We start from the raw sequence: 19,458 nt of genomic DNA on the forward strand, positions 1-19,458 counted from the left end.
AGCATCTCTTGTGCATGCTCATGCATCTTTCCCAAACCACATGGAAGCTCTTGCATCCCAGACATCCCCTTTCCAACCCATACCCCAAGTGCCCCTTGCTCTCTCCGCCACCTGGCAGCACGAGGAAGAAAGAAAGATAAACTGATTTCTGATGCTCCTGTTGGCTTCCCACAAAGAAACTCAGTAGGAAAGCTGGCAGAGAGTCAGAAGTCACTCCTGCTCCCACTGCTTTTTTCCCCTCATTCCTTTTGTCTGTTTAGGTAAGGGTAGTGATGACCTAGTGGGCAGAGATTACATAGTATTTATATATGTATATGTAAATATATATACCAGCAGCTATATAATATATAGGAAATTCCTTAATCTCTCATTCTCTAAGAAACTATTTATATGAATTATGTTAGTAGGTAAATATGTTTGTGTGTTTTCCATACAATATATAATTTAGAATTTGTTTTAAAAATTAACGTAAGATAAAATTTATTGGAAACAATTGAAATCTATTCCGGCAAAGATATTATTGGAGTTCTTAGTCATGCCTTTCTTTTCTTTTCTTTTCTTTTCTTTTCTTTCCTATTCTTTTCTTTATAATGGGCAGAAGTTGTTTAGCCACTAGAGGGACTCTTAAGTCTGTATTACACTATTGGATATCGTTCTGATTACAGAAAGTTTTCCACAAGTCTTCTAGCATAAATGTTTTAATATGAATTCCTGCATGAAGTAGCAGATTGAACTCTATATTCTAACTGACCTTTTCCAACACTATAACTCTCACAATATAGATTTACTGACAGATAAAGATTTTAGAATGAAAAATGATATAATAAGGGACAGAGCATCCTGTTTTTGTTCCCTTATTATATCAAAATGTATTTTTTTTTCTTTTTTTATGAATGATGAGATAAACTATGTCAGAGTTGCTTCAAAATGTAGGTGGGAGATAACTTGTTTTGTTCCACTGGGGGGGGGGGGACTAAATTACTGCACATTTATTTATTTATTTAAAAAAGGTTTAAATGCATTTTACTGAGGATGAATTGCCTTTCAGTGAAGTAGAAAAAAAGTTTAAAATCCATCTTAAATTTTATTTTGTTCAAATTAAGAACTCAGATGTAGTAGTTTAAAATTAGTGCATTGTTGTGGTCCTTTTGGATATAATTTGCATAAGTGATGGAGGAGTTTAGTGCATATCCTTTTTATAATATATTTGAAATTTTTGAAGTTTTAGATAAAATACTTGCACACTTATTCTTAAATATGTAACTTCTGTAGGTCTAACATTTTAATTGTTAAAAATCTTACTGCACAATATAACACATTGCTTCTCTTTAATATGGTACAATGTGTGATATGTACACATTTGTGAACTATAAGTCTAAAAATTCATATATATTTTAAATGAGGTAATTATAGGAATGTTACATTTTCGATTACTCTTTTTATTTACTTGTCTAGAATTGCATACATTCAGTTGTATTGTTTTTGTAGAATAGAAACAATGGATCAGCAAACTGTCCAAAATTACTAAAATATTGAGAGAAATTTGGGAAAAAATGTCACTTCTTGACAGCAAGTTGTCTGTGTGTTTCTCTCACTTTTTTTTTACTGTCATTTACACTGGAAAACTGACTTTTTAAGCTAGTTAATAGTGGTCCTGTAGAGTGATTATCTAGAGGATCTGGATTCATTTACAGGCCATTAGAGATTACTTAAAACCTTTACTAAAATGGATGAAATATTGATTAGTTTTTTTCTTAACTTCATGCATGAATGGAATGATATTCTTGTGTGTTTTGCCTCCTAACAGAAAAAAGGAGAGATCTACCAAATGGTAAGGTTTTTATTAATAACAATAACATGATCATCATTGTTACATTACTGCCATCTTTAATGTGCATTTCTGAGAATGATTAGAGTGCCCATATTTTCAGTTGATAATACGAATGCAACAGTGAAAAGTTACAAATTACGATGATTTTAATTTTATTTTTACAATATAAAACATGTATACTACTTGTATCGTAACATACTAAGTCATCTTTAACCTGCGTTAAACATATTAACAATAGATTGTTATAATTCAAAATTCACTGAGAAATTTTAGTTGACAAGTAGGAAAAAAAATAAAATATCTGGTTTTGTTTGGTAAGAATAAATTGCATTCTACGTTTACATCTTTTGATGAGTTTAAGTAATATAGCATAGTAGGAGAGAAGATTCTTTGTTTTCCAAAAACACTACAGTCTAGCATTTCTGTACATAATACTTTATGCAATAATATCTAGCTCAGGTGTAGGATGAGGGCGAAGGTTCATTGTCCGAGTTTGTGGAAGGAGCACATGCCTTCCCCAACAATGGCAGAGGATCAACTCCACTCTTTGAGGACTTGCAAGCTGCTGTTGCCACATAAATAGGTCTTTAATACATAGTCCTTTTATGCACAGTCTTTTAATACTCAGTTGAAACAAAAGTCTCAAGGTCTATAAAGTAGCATACAACCTTTGCTTTTTTCCAAAAGTTCTGGCACTATTTGGGATGAGGTGCCGTTTCAGTGTGATTGTTCCTCTTCTAGTTGCTACTGAGCTCTTGGCGAACCTCCAAGCTCCAGACAAGATTCCTACCAGTATATGCTGCAGGACTCCTACCAGTATATGTGCCTCACCATAGCTTGTGGTCCTGGCAATTGAATGAAATAGCTTGTAATAGCTGCCAATCTCCAGATGTTGCCCACGCTTTCCTGTAGGCACTTGCTTTCACCTTTCCTGCTATACACATCCCTCTTCCCACTTTCTCTTAGCATTTGCTTTTCTCAAAAGACTGAGTGGGGTGAGGCTGCCTCTGGAGGTCAGCATGACTTTGAAAATGCCAGTTTTGATCATTTAGCCAGGAAGTTTGAACACTGGCTTGGATGCCTGTGAGTACAGTTCTGAGGGGATTTTATTTATTTATTTTATTAATCAAATTTATAAAGCATGAATACTTGAAGGAAGGGGAGGAGATTGTCTGTATGACTGCAGCTACTTTTGAAAAGACCAGCTATCAACCCTAATCTCACTCCCTCACAGTAGAATTAAATTGGTATTGAATGCATTGCAGATAGCCCTTATCTTACCATAGTTTGTTTAATAACTTTTAAAAAAATATTTTTTAATTTATTTGTTTCAATTTTATCTTTATAAACAACTCAAATGGCAAACATCTAATCCTCCTTCCTTCTGCTGTTTTCTCAACAACAACCCTATGAAGTGAGTTGGGCTGAGAAAGGGTGACTGGCTCAGGGTATCACCCAGTTGGCTTTCGTGGCTAAGGCAGAACTAGAATTCATGTTCTCCTGGTTTCTAGTCCACTGCTTTGTGACTTATGACCTGTCTCAGACTTACAGCTATCACACCATCTCTGTGGTCATGTGATTGCAATTCAGGCATTTGGCAACCGGCTCGCATTTACAATGATTATAGCATTTTGCAGTCACAGAATCACAGTTTGTGACCTTCCCAGCTAGATTCCAACAAGCAAAATGAAATGGGGAAGCAGGATTAATCCACTTAAGAATTGCAGTGAGTCAAATAAATAGAGTGTCTAATTTCTGGGTGAAACTACTTAGGATTGCACTCTAAAATAAGTTAGCTATTGTGTGTATTCAAAATCTTTTTATAATGTCTGCATTTTAATCAAACACTCATAAGGTTCTTACATTTTTCTCCACTCAAGAAGGATATTGATATCTACTGCTGGAGCAATTACTAGGTGATTGAAAAAGTTTGAAATATATTGTTATGAACCTTTATATATAATATTTCCTTGTTTTGAAACATTCTACAATGCTTTTGAATATTGAAACCAATAGATTATCAAAAGAAAGAAAAATCAATTCAAATCAAGCATACAGTCTAGTTGTATTCTTACAGGTCCAAGTCTGCCAATGGCAACTGTTGACATCAAAAATCCAGAAATCACTACTAATAGGTTTTATGGTTCACAAGTCAACAATATCTCCTATACCAAAGAGAAGAAAAAAGGAAAAGCAAAAAAGAAAAAATTGACAAAGGCAGATATTGGAACTCCAAGCAACTTCCAGTAAGAATGGCCGTTTAATTTGTTAACATTTTAATTTTACAAAAGAAAAAAAAGCTCCACAGATGTGTTTCTTTGCATCTCAGTACAAAAATCAATCATAATCCTACCTGCACAGCAAGAGTGTCCTATAATAATTACCCTTCAATGCTCCATTTAAAAATCAAAGCCTTGATGGCTTATGTAGTTAAATGAAAAAGTGTTAGTATAAGAAAATACAATATTGAATCCACAGAAAGAAAGAGGAACAAAGAAGGATGGTGAACTCTAATAGAACACAAAACCAGTACAATATTAAATTATATATCTTTCTTTGAAAGCTATTCTATGTATGGTGCTTCCCTTCCTTCAGTTGAGAGTTTCAGCATTTGCTAATTTTAGGTGAGATGAATATCTAGATGATAGTATTTGATAAATTTATGGTTTGATTACTCCTGACACAGAAAATTCTAAGCCATTTTGGAATCTGTAGAAAATTAATAAGTATAGAATCCATTTCATTATTATTTTAACATTTTCTATTTTTTTCTCAGATCAGTGAAATAATTGTAACAATGTTTATCTGCTTACCAGTCTTAACCTCATGTATCTAAAGTTTTGGTTTTTTTTTTCCTTGTTTCCTTCTTATCAGACACATTGGCCATGTTGGCTGGGACCCAAACACAGGTTTTGATGTAAGTAAGCATGGTGAAGATTTACGTTAATCTTTTAACATATAAAGCTTAATTTCTCTGACTGCTGATTCATTAGATGGACATCCTGTTGTTCTAGAACAAAAATAGAAAAGTAGTTCAACTGTGATCCGTGTATTTGGGTTGCAGCCTTCAACAATTTAACCCAAATTTATTTATTTCCCAATTTAAAAAAACAAAACAAAACAGAAATTCACGTGTCTCAGAGATTTCAGCATTGTTTACTTACTTTAGTAGAATTCAGTAATTCAGACATTTTTATACAAATTATGTCACATTTAGTCACAAGAATGGATTTGCAATTAACTATGATAAAATTTCCTGTAGGTTAACAATTTGGATCCAGAATTGAAAAACCTATTTGATATGTGTGGAATTTCAGAGGCTCAGCTGAAAGACAAAGAAACTTCCAAGGCTATATATGATTTTATTGAAAAAACAGGAGGAGTAGAAGCAATTAAAAATGAATTGCGTAGACAAGGTGAGCCTTCTTATATTCAATCTCTAAAGAATATTTAGAATGTTTAAATAGGGTAATTTAAAAAGTGCTCTCTAAATTTAAAAATCTATTTGCAATTTGTTAAAATATAGTTACATATTACGTCATATTTTCAAATGTATCACATTATACTACAGAGGATATTTTATATTATTTGAGCCTCAATCTCTGTAGCCTATAACATATTTCTACAATTCACTTCAACAAACATTTTGATATTTCTTCAGTGGAATACCAGAGCCAAAAATAAGAATTCAAATTTTAAAATATACCAAGTAATGTAACAATTTCTATATATCTTCACTGAATTATCACCATCATCATCATCAAATGTCTCTAATGGTGGAATATAATTTTATTGGACAACAAATATTTATAATATTATAGTGCTTAACATTGTATGAGCATTGAATTCATGAATATTTTTATCATGCTAGAGTGAGGGTCGTGCATGGTATTATCAGTCTCATTTGGTTGAATATAAGATATGAGGGAATGTGGTAGCCTTCAGAGAAAGTTAATATATGCTACGTTTATAATCTAGGCCCACCACGCTGCATTGGTATGTATGAATTCTAGTCTTTTTAATTTTCATATACCTTTTTACTTAATAGGAAGACAATCCCCCCCAATAATTAACTATGAATTAATAGAGTATACATGTGTTAGAGAGAGAGAGATCCCATAGCCACATTAGTTGCTATTTTTTCACATTTTGGATGGAAGGAAAGAAGACAAGCTAGTTTGTATATGACCTTTTGTATTCCTGTGTGAAAGAGAATGATTGATGCATCCACTTGGAACCCAGTTTGTTTTATAAATGGAATTCCTTTTTCAGGGACAATTGGTTTGGATTAATTGGTGGTTTGGGGTCCCTCCTTAGTTCCCCCCCCCCAGTTTTATTTTTTTAATGTGGGTTTTGATAACACATTTATCAGATAGATAGATAGATAGATAGATAGATAGATAGATAGATAGATAGATAGACAGACAGACAGACAGACAGACAGACAGACAGACACACGCATACATACGTATACGTATATGTATATTTGGAAAGGTGAGGAAGCATGGTACACAATCTTTTATCTGGATTCATAGGGTTGCCTCTTGTCCATTCTTCTTTCAGAGTTGTCTTCCTTTTGGGTAAACATGGTATTAGCATTTAAGTTTCAGCTATGATTTGTATACATAACTATGCTTTATTGGCACACTCTAATTAATCTTTCTAAGGATACTAACTGACTTATCTCAATATTTCTCCAATTCAATATTTGCAGATTATGTGTAAGACTTGTATAATAAGAAATTATTACTGCCTGAGTGCTTGTATCTTGAGGTCTTGATTAAACTATCTTGTGTAGCTGATTTTTCTTATTCTAATAGCAAGCCCCTCTACTTACAAACGACAATCAATACTAGTCGTAGCTGAATGAAATGCATTTACCAATAAGGCTTTGTGACAAACTGTTCAGTATGTGCTCTGGATCCGCTAGTGGTGGGGATTGTGCATAGAACATTGGGTATCAAATATGTGCAAATTTGCTTAGATTTTTCATTATCCGGCTCTCCTGAAATGATACGTATCAAAGAAAATGATAATGAAGCTTCCTATTATGTATTGTATCTTGACTATGCACTTTGTTGCTTTAACCACTTGGAGTTTTCTGCACATCTTACCCAAATTGATCTATATATATCCCTTTAGCTTCCAAATTATAATAATTTACTGGATCTATCTTTGAGCTATAGTGGAACATAATTCTAATGCTTCAGTTGATCATTTTATGGGACTGGAGATCGATATGTATTTTGCTTTTTGTTTTAATTTTTAATATGTTTTACATTTTGTCAGAATAACAAATGGGTACCGGTAATACTAGATAGACTTTTTTCTAAACAAATAAGCAAACATCTCCATAGATAAAAACATTGGTAACAGAATGTAACATTTAAATAAAAATATTGCCCATTGAATATATTTATTAGATATTAAAATAAAAGTTTATATTATAATTGGGAGAAATAGTATTATCATCTGCTCTTTTTAACTGATTGCAACAATAAGTGTAAGTGGCAGAAAGTTAAACACAATTTAAGAGAATCTTCAGGGAGTATGTGAAGTATGGATGAATGCTTTTTAAGATATTTGGTATTTTGAATTGCATAGGTCTTGGCTTCAGAGAGCTAGCTCATAGTGAATAAATACTTTTCTGTGTCTTTGATTGTTTTTGGTTTCAGCTCCACCACCACCTCCACCATCTAGAGGTGGTCCACCTCCTCCTCCACCACCACCACCACCACCACCACATAGCTCAGGCCCCCCTCCTCCTCCTGCTAGGGGAAGAGGAGCCCCTCCCCCACCACCTTCAAGAGCTCCAATAACAGCACCCCCTCCGCCACCTCCTTCTAGACCTGGTACTACAGCACCACCACTTCCACCAAATAGGATATATCCTCCTCCTCCACCAGTTCATACTTCTGCTCCCCCTGCCCCCCCTCCTCCTCCTCCATCATCAGGTGGTTCTTGTGGACCTCCACCACCACCACCTCCCCCTCCCCCTCCTGGTCCTCCTCCTCCACCTGGTCTTCCATTAGAGATTGACCATCAATTTCCAGCTCCTTCAGCAAATAAAACAGCTCTTTTAGATCAAATAAGAGAAGGTGCCCAATTAAAAAAAGTAGAACACAACAGTCGTCCAGTCTCCTGTACCGGAAGAGATGCACTACTTGATCAAATACGACAAGGTATACAGCTGAAGTCGGTGAGTATCATTCTTTCTGGCTTCAAATTTCTAGATTATTTTTAAAGCCATTTTCCTCTATAGATACCCCTTGATTTACAGTAGCAATTGGGACTAGAATTTCCATCACTAAACAGTGTGATTGCAAAGCACAACTGCATCACTTAGCATCGGCAATCCTGCGGTCCACAGTTGTTGCACAGTTGTTAGGCAAAACAACTTCCTGCAGGCTTCCCACAAGAAGTGTGGAAGTCAGCAGAAAGTTGTAAGTCCTAGTCTGACAGACAGGTAAATGGCTGTTGCTCTGTACGTGTGTGTGTGTGTGGTTGTGGTTGTGTGTGTGAGAGAGGGGGGGGGAGAGAGGGATGTGGCTCAGGGAGGCTGCAGGCAGATGCAAGGGGTTTACAAGTTTTTGAAATGTGTTTATTGGTTATTATTTCCAAATTATTAGACAACAATCAAATGCCTCTAAATTAAACTAATAGTAAAAGAAAATGGTAAGATATTTCAGGGAATATTTCCACAAAGAGAACAAAATCATCTTATATACTATAACTTCTGCAAATATGTTTGAATAATAACTAAATGAATTTACCAAAGAAGTAGAGTTGGCCTTTCTGTGCTCCAGATGAACCAGGAAAAAAAGGCAATTTAGTTCTTATGTTTTGAGGTTCATTGTTCATCTTCGCCTGTTTAACTGATCTTTTCTCTAGTTGTTCTTTTTAAGAGAGCTTAATTTTTTCAAAAAAGGTTCATTTTGGAGCTTTTTTCAAGGTTGCTTATTTTTAATTTTTGCTTTATATACAAAAATCTGCACCCCCAAATATCAAAAACTATTACCTTGGAACTCTAAAATATAGTTGATTTTAAATATCTAAAGCTTTTATCAGCCTGTTTTTTTTAAGAACGTCTAATATTTTACCGCCTGTTTTTTTAAGAACGTCTAATATGTTACCACCTGTTCCACCTTAGGCATAAAATCTGGCTGAGTGACTTTGGTCTCGGGGTCCGTCTCGTTCTCTCTCTCTCTCTCTCTCTCTCTCTCTCTCTCTCTCTCTCTCTCTTTCATCCTCTTGAGGTATTGATAAAAACAATGAAAGATATATATAGGCTTCTGAAAAAATATGAAATGTTTATTAAATACTGTTGCATTCATTCTTATATACTTAATATTGCCTAAGGTATCTGATGGCCAAGAGACTGTACCAGCTACACCTGCACCTACGTCAGGTATTGTGGGTGCACTAATGGAAGTTATGCAGAAAAGGAGCAAAGCCATTCATTCTTCAGGTAGGTCAGGAAATCAACATTTCTAACCCTAACCATCAAGTAGGAAAAAACTTTTTATCTTTGCAGCACTACTAGATGCTCAGCATCTTCAGAGGCAATTTCTAATCTGTTTTATTTCCTTTGGGAAGTTTCATGAAAGGAGTAACCTTTTAGCTTTGGTCATTAAAATCCATGTAGCTGAATGTTTAAAGAGATGGTTATTTCTTTAGTGCATGACAAAGTTCTGGCTTTCGGAGATCCCAGCAATAATAGGTCTCCAAGCTAAACAGTCAAACAAAGGCTTAACCATTTTGATTAGTTTTGCTCTGTCACCTTGAAGGAAGGAAGGAAGGAAGGGAAAAAAAGAAAAGAAAGAATTAGAGGACTTTCTGTTTTTGAAATGAGAATAAAACATTGCATAAGAGGAAAAGAAAAGAGAAATGATGACTCGGGAAATAGGTTTCCTTTTCTTGAATAACCTGTTGGCTAGAAATCATTAATTGGATTGACAAATGATTAAAAGATACTCATAAATCTAGTGAGCTCAGTCTTCGGCTTTGGATATGATTTTCAATGCATGAGTACTTAGCCAAACATTAAAATTTAATTAAGATTATCTCCTTTTTGTATAATGAATAACTGGGTGACCCTTTTTAACAACAAATGTAAACTTCTCTTTTTCACAATCAAACTGAGAAAACGCTTCTAAAACCAGAATCCTATAATTTGATAAATTAAACTTAAATTCAATTGTTAGCTTTTTCTTCCTCCAACAAGTTGATGGAGTGTCACTGAAGGAGCAGGGCAATCCTGAACCCAAAACAACTTGTTCATTAAGGCCTTCACTTACAAATTAGAAGTCAGGTTTGTACTTTTAATGTGTGATTGTTTCATCTAACGCTTAGATTCTAATTTGCATAGACATTTACATTTTATGGTAAAATGCTGGTTAATTGATAACCAGCATAATTTTACCAATATTTATCTTTACTAAGACTTTTAAGTTTTCTTTCCAAATAATTATTTTTCTATCAACAGATGAAGATGAGGATGAAGATGATGAAGAAGACTTTGAAGATGATGATGAGTGGGATGACTGATCAATATATTATATCGTATATATATTTTTACGGTGAAATACTAAACTACTTTCTGTCTATGGATTCTGTAAAATTATCATGTAAATGTTTTACCAATTTACTGTATATTTTTGTTGCCTTTTGCTTTTTTATTAATCTGTGCAATACCTCATTTAATCTGTAAAGGTTTGTCATCCTATACAAGGTTACTCCCTTCTAATTATGTAAAAGTTTACATCAGATGCCTAGTGTACATGTGAATACTTTCCATTCCATCAATAAGGGAGTTTTAATGTAATCTGTGAGATTGACAAACACACCTTAAATGTATTTAGTTATAATTGCAAGAAGGAAAACACTATTTTCATACCCTACTTTTTCTGTATCTAGATTTTCTTATTAAAACCTAATATAGCACTACATACTTTAAGCAATGCAGCTCCTAGTTTTAGCTTCTTCATCTGGGAAACTAAGCTTCATGGATGAGGCTGATAAAATGATGAGCATTTCAACACTACCATTCAGATTTAGTCTTCAAGCTGTAAAGCAATCACTAGAAAAATTAAGTGATCATGAAATTTTTCCCTGATCTGGAGCATTGTTGCCTATATCAGAGCTTTGATACCTGAATACTGAATTTAAGAATAGTCTGTTTGGTCAATAAATCTGATAGAAACCACCTTTGTGACTTTTCCCAACTGTCGTTCATGGCAAAGAGGAGTCTACATTTTTGGCGACTGCTGCAGTCATTATTTATTTTTATATAAGGTTTTTTACTGAAGGGCTGTAGTTGATGTTTGCTTTGAATAATAATGGTTGTAAATTAATTTTTTTAAATGTAGGGCATTGGTATGCTAATAAATGAACTTAAGTAGTGTAACTGCAGTTTTCATGGATTGCGGGACATGTCAACACAGACACTGGATCCTATAACTAAAATAAATAGAAATGGAGCCTTAAACCCATACCTTATTGATTGTGACAACACTAGATGATAGAAACTGTTGCTAAAAGGCCAATGAACATCTTGCTGATGTTTCCATTTTTCTGAACTTAGTCTCTATTTGTGTTATCCAGATCAGTGGGTGGGCACTCTTCCATCAAATACAGAATTTCTCACAGGCTCCTGTGGTTATTCAAGCATGTGGGTCAGTGTTGCCTTGTTTCCTTTTGACTCGAAATTGCTAGACTTCAAAGCAAGAGTAAACAGAGCTAATTGAACTCTTTATCTTTTGCTTTGAGAGGAAGAGATTCACTACTACAAGGTTTATAAGCCACTTTTTTATATATACCAAATTTGCACATTGCAGTATTTCACTAGAAATAAGGGATGTGGTCTTAAAAGTTGGATGGTCCTGCACTTGGAATTGCATTCCAATATATGATGGGAAAATTTGAGTTTTCATTTTAATTTTTCATCTTTACTAGGAGACTTAATATTTGGACTATTGCTTATTTTTCATGCAGTATTGCATTTAAGATAAGCTTTATCAATGCTAATACTCTACTAGCAGTAAGAATACACTTAATAAATGCAGAAGGTTTCAAGTGAGACATACTTGGAGTACAATTAATCCCTGCTTGCTTCCTTCTTCATTTTTCTTCTGTTCATGACATATTGGATAGAATTATCTTTATTGAAATCCAGTGTTGGCCTGATCTTAGCAGGCTGGACCTGCATGATTTGGCTTGGATGTTTAATGCAATTATAATGTATGTCTAGTATTTCGGTTTTTACTTCTGTAAGAAGGGTGGGATTTAAAGAGTATGCTGATGAAAGAAGATGTGGTAAGCAGAAGTTAAACTATTCCAAAGGGAATAACTAATTTGATGCAAACAACTTGGAAAGGAACATTTTCAAAGTATCTTCATTTCAGTTGTATCTCTGGCGCTGCTTTGTGCTAGAACAACTTTTCAGTTAGCATTGCTGCTAGTGGGCTTGAGAATTGTGAGTATGTAATGATGCTATGGAGGTGGGTTAAAAGTTATGCACATGAGAGAAAATATTAGTGGCCTGCAGTACAGCCAGTAGGCTTTCCTCTCTAGTTTCATAGAGGACATTTAAAGAGTTGATATTGCTCAATTGGTCTCTAGCAATATTACTTGTAAATTAAGCACATGTTTCTAAAGTTAGAAGAGTTTGAAAAGAGATACTATTTTGAGGATACTTGTGTAATCCATTAATCATTTACCCCCAAATTTTTCCATCTATAGAAAGTATATCTACGTTATTGCACAAACATTCAACTGTTTTGCTTTCAGTAGCATATTGTATGGTTTTGATTTAAAGCATGAACGCAGTTACAATTAGATTTAAGGTCACAGCTGCATGTTTCTACTTTCCTGCTCTTGATGTGGGCAGGAGGCAATGTTTCTTGTCATTGAATCACTACTGCTAACTCTTGAAACCAGGGCAGCCTTTTGCATCAGTTAAATTGACCGTCCGCATAGCCTTGCCAAGTAGCGAATGAACCTGAGGACTGTCTCTGAACATTGCGCTTAGACAATAGCACCTAGTGACTTGTACTCTGAAAACATCTCAATCATTCAGTTTTCCATTTCATCAGATTGAACTTCTTGGTATGTGAATTTCCTTTTGGCTCTTCTTTTTCCTCTTCTTTGGAAATGTACAGTGAATAGGATGTTGCACTGGTGGCAATTCATCATGAAGCATAATAAAATTAATTTGTCTCAATATAATAGTATGGTGTGACTTTTATGACTTCGCTTAAGGGTGATTTGAAATCTGTTGTGTTGCTCAAAAATTGTTCCAGATATTTCCTTAAATTGGCTTCAACAAATAACTTACATATGTCTATAGCATTATAATGGGCTAATTAAGATATAACATATAAATGCTCTGATACTTCTTCCTAATGTTTCCTAAGGGAAGACAAGTAAATGTTTTTTCATAGGACACTTCTGCTCCCCATTCTCACTCTAGGACCATTGCCATTGGATGCCCGATAAGATGACCTTTATTGTCATTTTTTTTCTGTGAACATACTGGCACTCTTTAAAAATGAAATTCTGTGGAAAGGATCTTAATTATTGTTTCATAGTAAAAAAAAATTTTGTTTATAGCATGCCAGGGGAATAATTATAATACTAATTCACTGAATAATAGTAATGACAATAGAAATGCCAGATTATTGGACTAGAATTCTCAGAATCTTAAATTAGTTGTACTGATTTAGAATTCTGGAGGCTGAAAGCCAATGCATACAAAGTGTTATCAGTTGAAGAAGACTGTAGGCCTTAAACCAGTGCTTCTTAAATGGAGGGGGGGGGGTAATTAGAGTAAGACACAGGGGTCTCACTCTCCCTTCACCACTTTTCTGAACAACAGAATAGAGGTCATCAAGTTATTGGGGGAGGGGGCTTCATTCCAAACCGTAAAGTTTGGAACCTAACTGAATATTTCTTCCAAATATGCCACTGCAATCTGCAATTACTATAATTAAGAGGCAGTTTTTTTCAAGAGTAGAATAATCAGATGAAATAGGATTAAAAAGAATTATATGCTGCAGAGATCCAAATTCAAATCCTAACTATTAAATAGAAATATTTAAAGAGTTTCAAAATTCGTTATTCTTAATATAGTTCAGTATACAGTATTGAAATTATTTTCTTGTAATGACTTGTGTGCCACTTTGCCCATTTTTGATCAGCAGGTCCTGCCTATAGTCACTCATATACTAATACCTTTAGATTGGACTGCTGCACTATACTCTACATGGGGTGGTCTGGGCAGTTATGTGTGCTCCCAGAACAGCCTTTGTTCCACCTCTGTTCCATGAGCTGCACTGGTTGCCAGTTTGCTTTTGGGTCCAATTCATGGTACTGGTTTTAACCTTTAAAGCTCTTTATGCGATGCGGCTAGGCTACTAAGGAACTGTCTCTCCTGATTTACCTCAGCCTGCCCCATTAGAAAAGGCATGCTGCAAGTACCATCAGCTAATAATCTACATTTGGTAAGTCCCAGTGCCTTTTTTGCTTTAGCCCCACCTTATAGAACATCCTTCCTCTCACTATTAGATTGATCCCATCCCTTTTGATATTCAGAAAAGCCATGAACACCTGGATATATGACTAAGCCTGGCACTCCAGGAACTGTAGTGAACTGGAAACTTGTCTAGATTGCTTCGTTGTTAAGGGACCATTTCATTCTCCCTTCAGCTGTGGTTTGTATTTTTGGTTTTTATATTACTATGGTTTTTATATTTGTATTTGTTGTTTATATTTTCTATTCTATTTATTGTACACCGCCCAAAGTCATCTTTGGTGAGATAGGCAGTCATACAAATTTAATAAACAAACTTTGAGTGGAAAAATATTTTTTCCCCTTGGTCCTCTTCACTGTGATATATAAATAGCACATACTGCAGAAATTTTGAGGAGTCAAATGAGCATTAACTCCATGAAGAATGCATGGGCATGTATGCAGATAGTCCTTATTTTGGATCACAATTTGGACAAGAATTTTGGTTGTTAAGCAAGGCAATTATTGAGTTGCACCTGATTTTGTAATCTTTTATGTCATGGTTGTTAAGCAAATCATATGGTCATTAAGTGAATCCAGATTCCTCCATTGACTAGCTGGGAAAGTTGCAAATGATGATCACATGACCTTGGGACGCCACATCCTTCATAAACATTGTTGCCAAGTGTCCAAATTTTGATCATTGGGATGCTGAAATAATCATGAGAGGACCGATTAGAAGTCCCTTTTTTCAATACTGTTGTAACTTCAAATGGTTGTTAAATGAATGGTTGTAAGTCAGGGATTACCTGTATATCTTGTATTTTTCATGCCACAGCATACAATTTGGAGAATGATTTGACAACACAAATTACCTTGCTTAATATCAACTTTTAGAAGTACAGTATTTATTTCAAAAGAACATTGGAATGGTAAATGGGAGGAAATGTAGGAAAAATAATAAAAGTTCCTTATGGTGTCCTTCATTTTAAACTTGAGGAACTACAAGAATTCTGCAGTATTCCTTTTATTTCTGTAAATGAAAGTAGTAATTGTGTCCGTTTCTTCACTGCAGGTTACATGAACAACTTACAGAATGCTGCGTAGAGTTGCTTATTTTCTATTCCTTTTTCTTTTGAATGGACTTCTGGGATTACCTTAACTTTGTATTGATTAATAGACTACTTTGGGAATCATTCCAGTTGGAAAAGTACAGAAAAAAGCTGTAAAGCTAATATATTAGAAGCCAAAATGAATTGATGTCCTGATCTGCCTGTTAATGTTTTCTGTAAAATGAATACCGTACAATAATTATTTGGAATGTAAAAATTGCTGATCGGCAAGATACTGATAGATTGCAAGATTTGGTTGCAGTTTTATTTTCTCGTGTTATTGCCATATACTGTGAATTCCACGTAGGCATCAAGAAGGGCATCCAGTCAGTAAACTCTCAGCTCTATCCATTAATTAAGCTTTATCCATCAAATTAAGGGACCACAGGGTTATAAAAAGAAAAATCTCTAGAGTAAAGTAAACTTAGTGTAATTATTTTAAGTATCATCATCTAGCCATTGTCTATACATGGCAGGATGTTTCCAACTATATGGTTCTGATCTTTTTTTTTTTTTTTTTTTTACAAATTTGGCCTGCAATACTTGCTGATATTGTCAATCCATCTTGTTTTAGGTCTCTTTGGTGGACACTTTTTATCCAGTGGGATCCATTCTATGACTGCCTTGGTCCACCTGCTACCAGTTCTTCCTATGTGACCAGCCCATTTCCATTTCAATTCTTTTACTCTCTTGATAATATCATATACTTTCTTTTTTTCTCTAATTCATGTGCAGGTCTTTCTATCTTATCTTGTAATGCCAAGCATGTATCTTTCCATGGTTCTGTGTGCCACTCGTAACTTTTGTATCGATTGTGAGATTAGTGTCCATGTTTCACCGGTATGTGTTAGAGCAGGTAGCACACAATGATAAAAAACTTATTAGGCATAGGGGGAGGTTTTTGAAAATTATGCTTAGCTTGCCAAATGCCTGACAACCCCATTTAATATGCCATTCAATTTCCTTTATCATTTTCCATTGGGATCCATTGGCCAAGGTATACATAGTGGTCTACTACATCTAATTCTTCTTCAGATATAAAAAAAAATATCTTTCTTTAGTGAATTTGTTAAACGTAACCTGGCTTTTTTTCAGGTTTATTTTTAAGCCAAATGGTTCTGCTTTGTGCAGCTCTTGTATGTGTCTTCTCAGAAGAGCTACATCTGCAAATTTTAAGTGATTTAAATAGCCATTGATTTTTATTCCATCTTTTGCCCAGTCTAGTTTGCAAAATACTTCTTCAAGGCAGGCTGAGAAAAGGGTAGGTGATATTGTATTGCCTTATCGAACCCCTAGTTCTATGTTGATTTTCACTTTAAGATCATTAAGGCAAATTGTCGCCTTTGTTTTTCATATATTGATCATAGTAAGTTTAGGTAAACAGTGTCTATGCCTTGGTTGAGCAATGCATTAATTATTGCTTGCTGGAATACTGAGTCAAATGCCTTTTTATAGTCAATGAAAGCCATGCACAGAGGCATGGTGTACTCGTTGTGCCTTTCAATGACTTGCTGAACAACCTGGATGTGATCCATTGTACTATAGCCACTTCTGAGCCCTGCTTGCTCCTTTGGCTGTGCGTCATTTAATGTTCTCAATATTCTTTTTGCTATTATCTTGGTGAAAACCTTGTAGATGACTGAAAGAAGGCTGATTGGATGATAGTTCTCTAAAACATCTTGGGTCCGTTTCTTGTGAATAAGAATCACTTCAGCATTTTTCCATGCATTTTTCTTCTCCGAGACATCTTGAGTATAGTTTTGCCAGTATCTTGTGCAAACTGATCACCAGCTTTCAGCATTTCAGCTGTAACAGTCATTTTCTGAAGCTTTGCCATTTTTCATTGATTTTATGGCACTTGATGCTTCCTCCACTAGGATATCTGGCATTTCCTTTTTTGTGGGTGTTGTTACTTTTGAGTGATCTTGATCTTTATATAGGTCTGAATAGAATTTTCCGATTTCCTGTCTTGTTCTACACACAGAGCTATCTTCACATTTTAATGCAAAAACCTTCTTTCTTGTATTTGTAAAGTTGCATTTTGTTCTATTAATCCCTTTGTTTTCTTCAATTGCCTTTTTCACAAGCTTCACGTTAAAGTGACATTTCTTCTTGGATACATTTTCTTATGGTCTTGCATACTCCAGTTTACTAGTGAAACTTTCGGTATTCTTCATTGTTCATCGTTTTTTATTAAATCAATAGTTTCATCAGAGTTTTTTTTAATATTTTAACCAAAGCTTTTCTATTATAAATTCTGGGACTATGACAACATGCTGTTCCTCATCTTGCCTCATCTGCTGTAAGCTAAGTCTGCTATTCTCACTCCCTGTGGCAACAGATTGGGCAGGAAAGCTAGGGTGATAATGTCAGCTACCAGCAAGAGACTAGCTCAGATGTGGAGGATTCAATGACACTGATTTACTAGAGGGATTGATGTGACCATCATTTAATATTCCCTGCAGGCTTCTCCAAAGAGAGGTACCAAATTTTAATCGTGGGCAGCTGGTGACAACCTAATCTTATCGGTTGTCTGGCTCTGCTATAGTTCACTCGTATCCTGCAATCCATCAACTGCTCAAGTGGTTTCCCAGACATTTGACAAAACGGATAGAAAGGCAAATGCATTTATGCAGAAGAAGAAAATGCTTGGCAGTCTTTGTGAGTTTGTCTGAGGTTATTTTGCAAAATTGTCCAGGGCTGACCTTATCTGGACTTGGAAGCCTTTGGTTGTGTAGGTTGAACTAAAAAATAGAAACCACATAGACTCACATACATCAGCACAAACTATTTTTGTTTTCACCCAGAAAATTGCAGTTACGTCAATAAAATCACTGGGACTAAATTTAATATTTTAATTTGATTTTTGTCTTACCTTTATTACTTTATAAGTAACTCAAGGTGGTGAACTTATCCAATAGTCTTTCCTCCTCCTATTTTCTCCACAACAACCATGTGAGATTAAGTTGGGCTGAGAGAGAGTAACAGGCTCAAAGTTACCCAGCTGGCTTTCATTCCTAAAGTGGATTAGAACTTAAAACTGTTTCTTGAATTCTTCTCCAGCACTTAATCACTGTACCAAACTGCCTAAGTTATTATATTAGCTAAATAACCACTATACCAAATTGGACAAGTTATGATTAGGTAAGTTAGGTAAAGCTAGTTCTATGTGTGTGAGAGAGAAAATAAGATGATAGCTAGGGCATTGTAATCAAAGCCCTGCCACTTTTTATATGAATGTGCTGTTGACCCAATGGTTATGCTTTGGATCACAGCACTACAACATAATCCTGGGTAGGGTTTTTTTGTTTTGTTTTTTGGGTTGTTTTTTTTGGGGGGGAGGGGGTTCAGTTTAAACACACCAGAGAAGGAGATTAACCCTCAGTGTGGGACTCACTTCAGAATAAGCATTACTTTGTGCTATAATACTCCATTTTTATTGCTAAGTACGTAAGGCTTTCCTGCTTGAGACCCAAGAACCAATTAGAAGCCATGTTTTCTTGGATTTGGTTTCATTCAACCATGCTTTAAAGCAGTGGTTCTCAACCTTTTTAATGCCGCGACCCCATAATACGGTTCCCCATGTTGTGGTGACCCCCAACCCCCAATACATCACCGGGTGCCAGGGGCGTGGCCAAAGAAAAGGGGGAAAATGGCAGACAGCCTTGTTTGGCGACCCCTGTGAAATGGTTGTTCGACCCAAATGGGGTCCCGACCCACAGGTTGAGAACCACTGCTTTAAAGTTTATGTAGACAAATTTTAAATGATTTGACCAAGTTATGACCTCTGGAAGTCCTCAGTCAAAGAATGATTTTATTCCAAGTAATGTCTAACTATCAGCATAGATTTCACCACATATCAATGGGCCCAGTTCCTTCTATAAGCATAACCCTGCCAAAATGCAATTTCAGTAATGGAGAAGGCAGACATGACCAACAATTACAAGTTACCAACTTCATTAGGGCAGTTCCTTGACTTAGCCAGATTCCTATGATTCCCACTTTTT

General features: G+C 35.2%; 1 protein-coding gene across 3 annotated transcripts in view; it reads left to right on the forward strand.

Moving 5' to 3' along the window:
- Positions 1-13,054, forward strand: part of WASL (WASP like actin nucleation promoting factor) — a 34,484-nt gene extending 21,430 nt beyond the window's left edge. For 2 of the 3 annotated variants that reach the window (XM_039328363.1, XM_039328365.1), the window contains exons 5-12: positions 1,808-1,831; positions 3,909-4,077; positions 4,706-4,748; positions 5,094-5,247; positions 5,810-5,827; positions 7,507-8,030; positions 9,191-9,299; positions 10,317-13,054. In XM_039328363.1, coding sequence (XP_039184297.1) covers positions 1,808-1,831; positions 3,909-4,077; positions 4,706-4,748; positions 5,094-5,247; positions 5,810-5,827; positions 7,507-8,030; positions 9,191-9,299; positions 10,317-10,378 — 1,103 coding nt within the window. In that variant the 3' untranslated portion in view covers positions 10,379-13,054. The remainder of the gene's footprint in view (positions 1-1,807; positions 1,832-3,908; positions 4,078-4,705; positions 4,749-5,093; positions 5,248-5,809; positions 5,828-7,506; positions 8,031-9,190; positions 9,300-10,316) is intronic. The other variant, XM_039328364.1, reaches the window with a different exon arrangement.
- The last annotated feature ends 6,404 nt before the right edge of the window (positions 13,055-19,458 follow it).

Source organism: Crotalus tigris, unplaced genomic scaffold (genome assembly GCF_016545835.1).
Source record: "Crotalus tigris isolate CLP2741 ecotype Arizona unplaced genomic scaffold, ASM1654583v1 scf7180000024375.2447938, whole genome shotgun sequence".
NCBI lineage: Eukaryota > Metazoa > Chordata > Lepidosauria > Squamata > Viperidae > Crotalus > Crotalus tigris.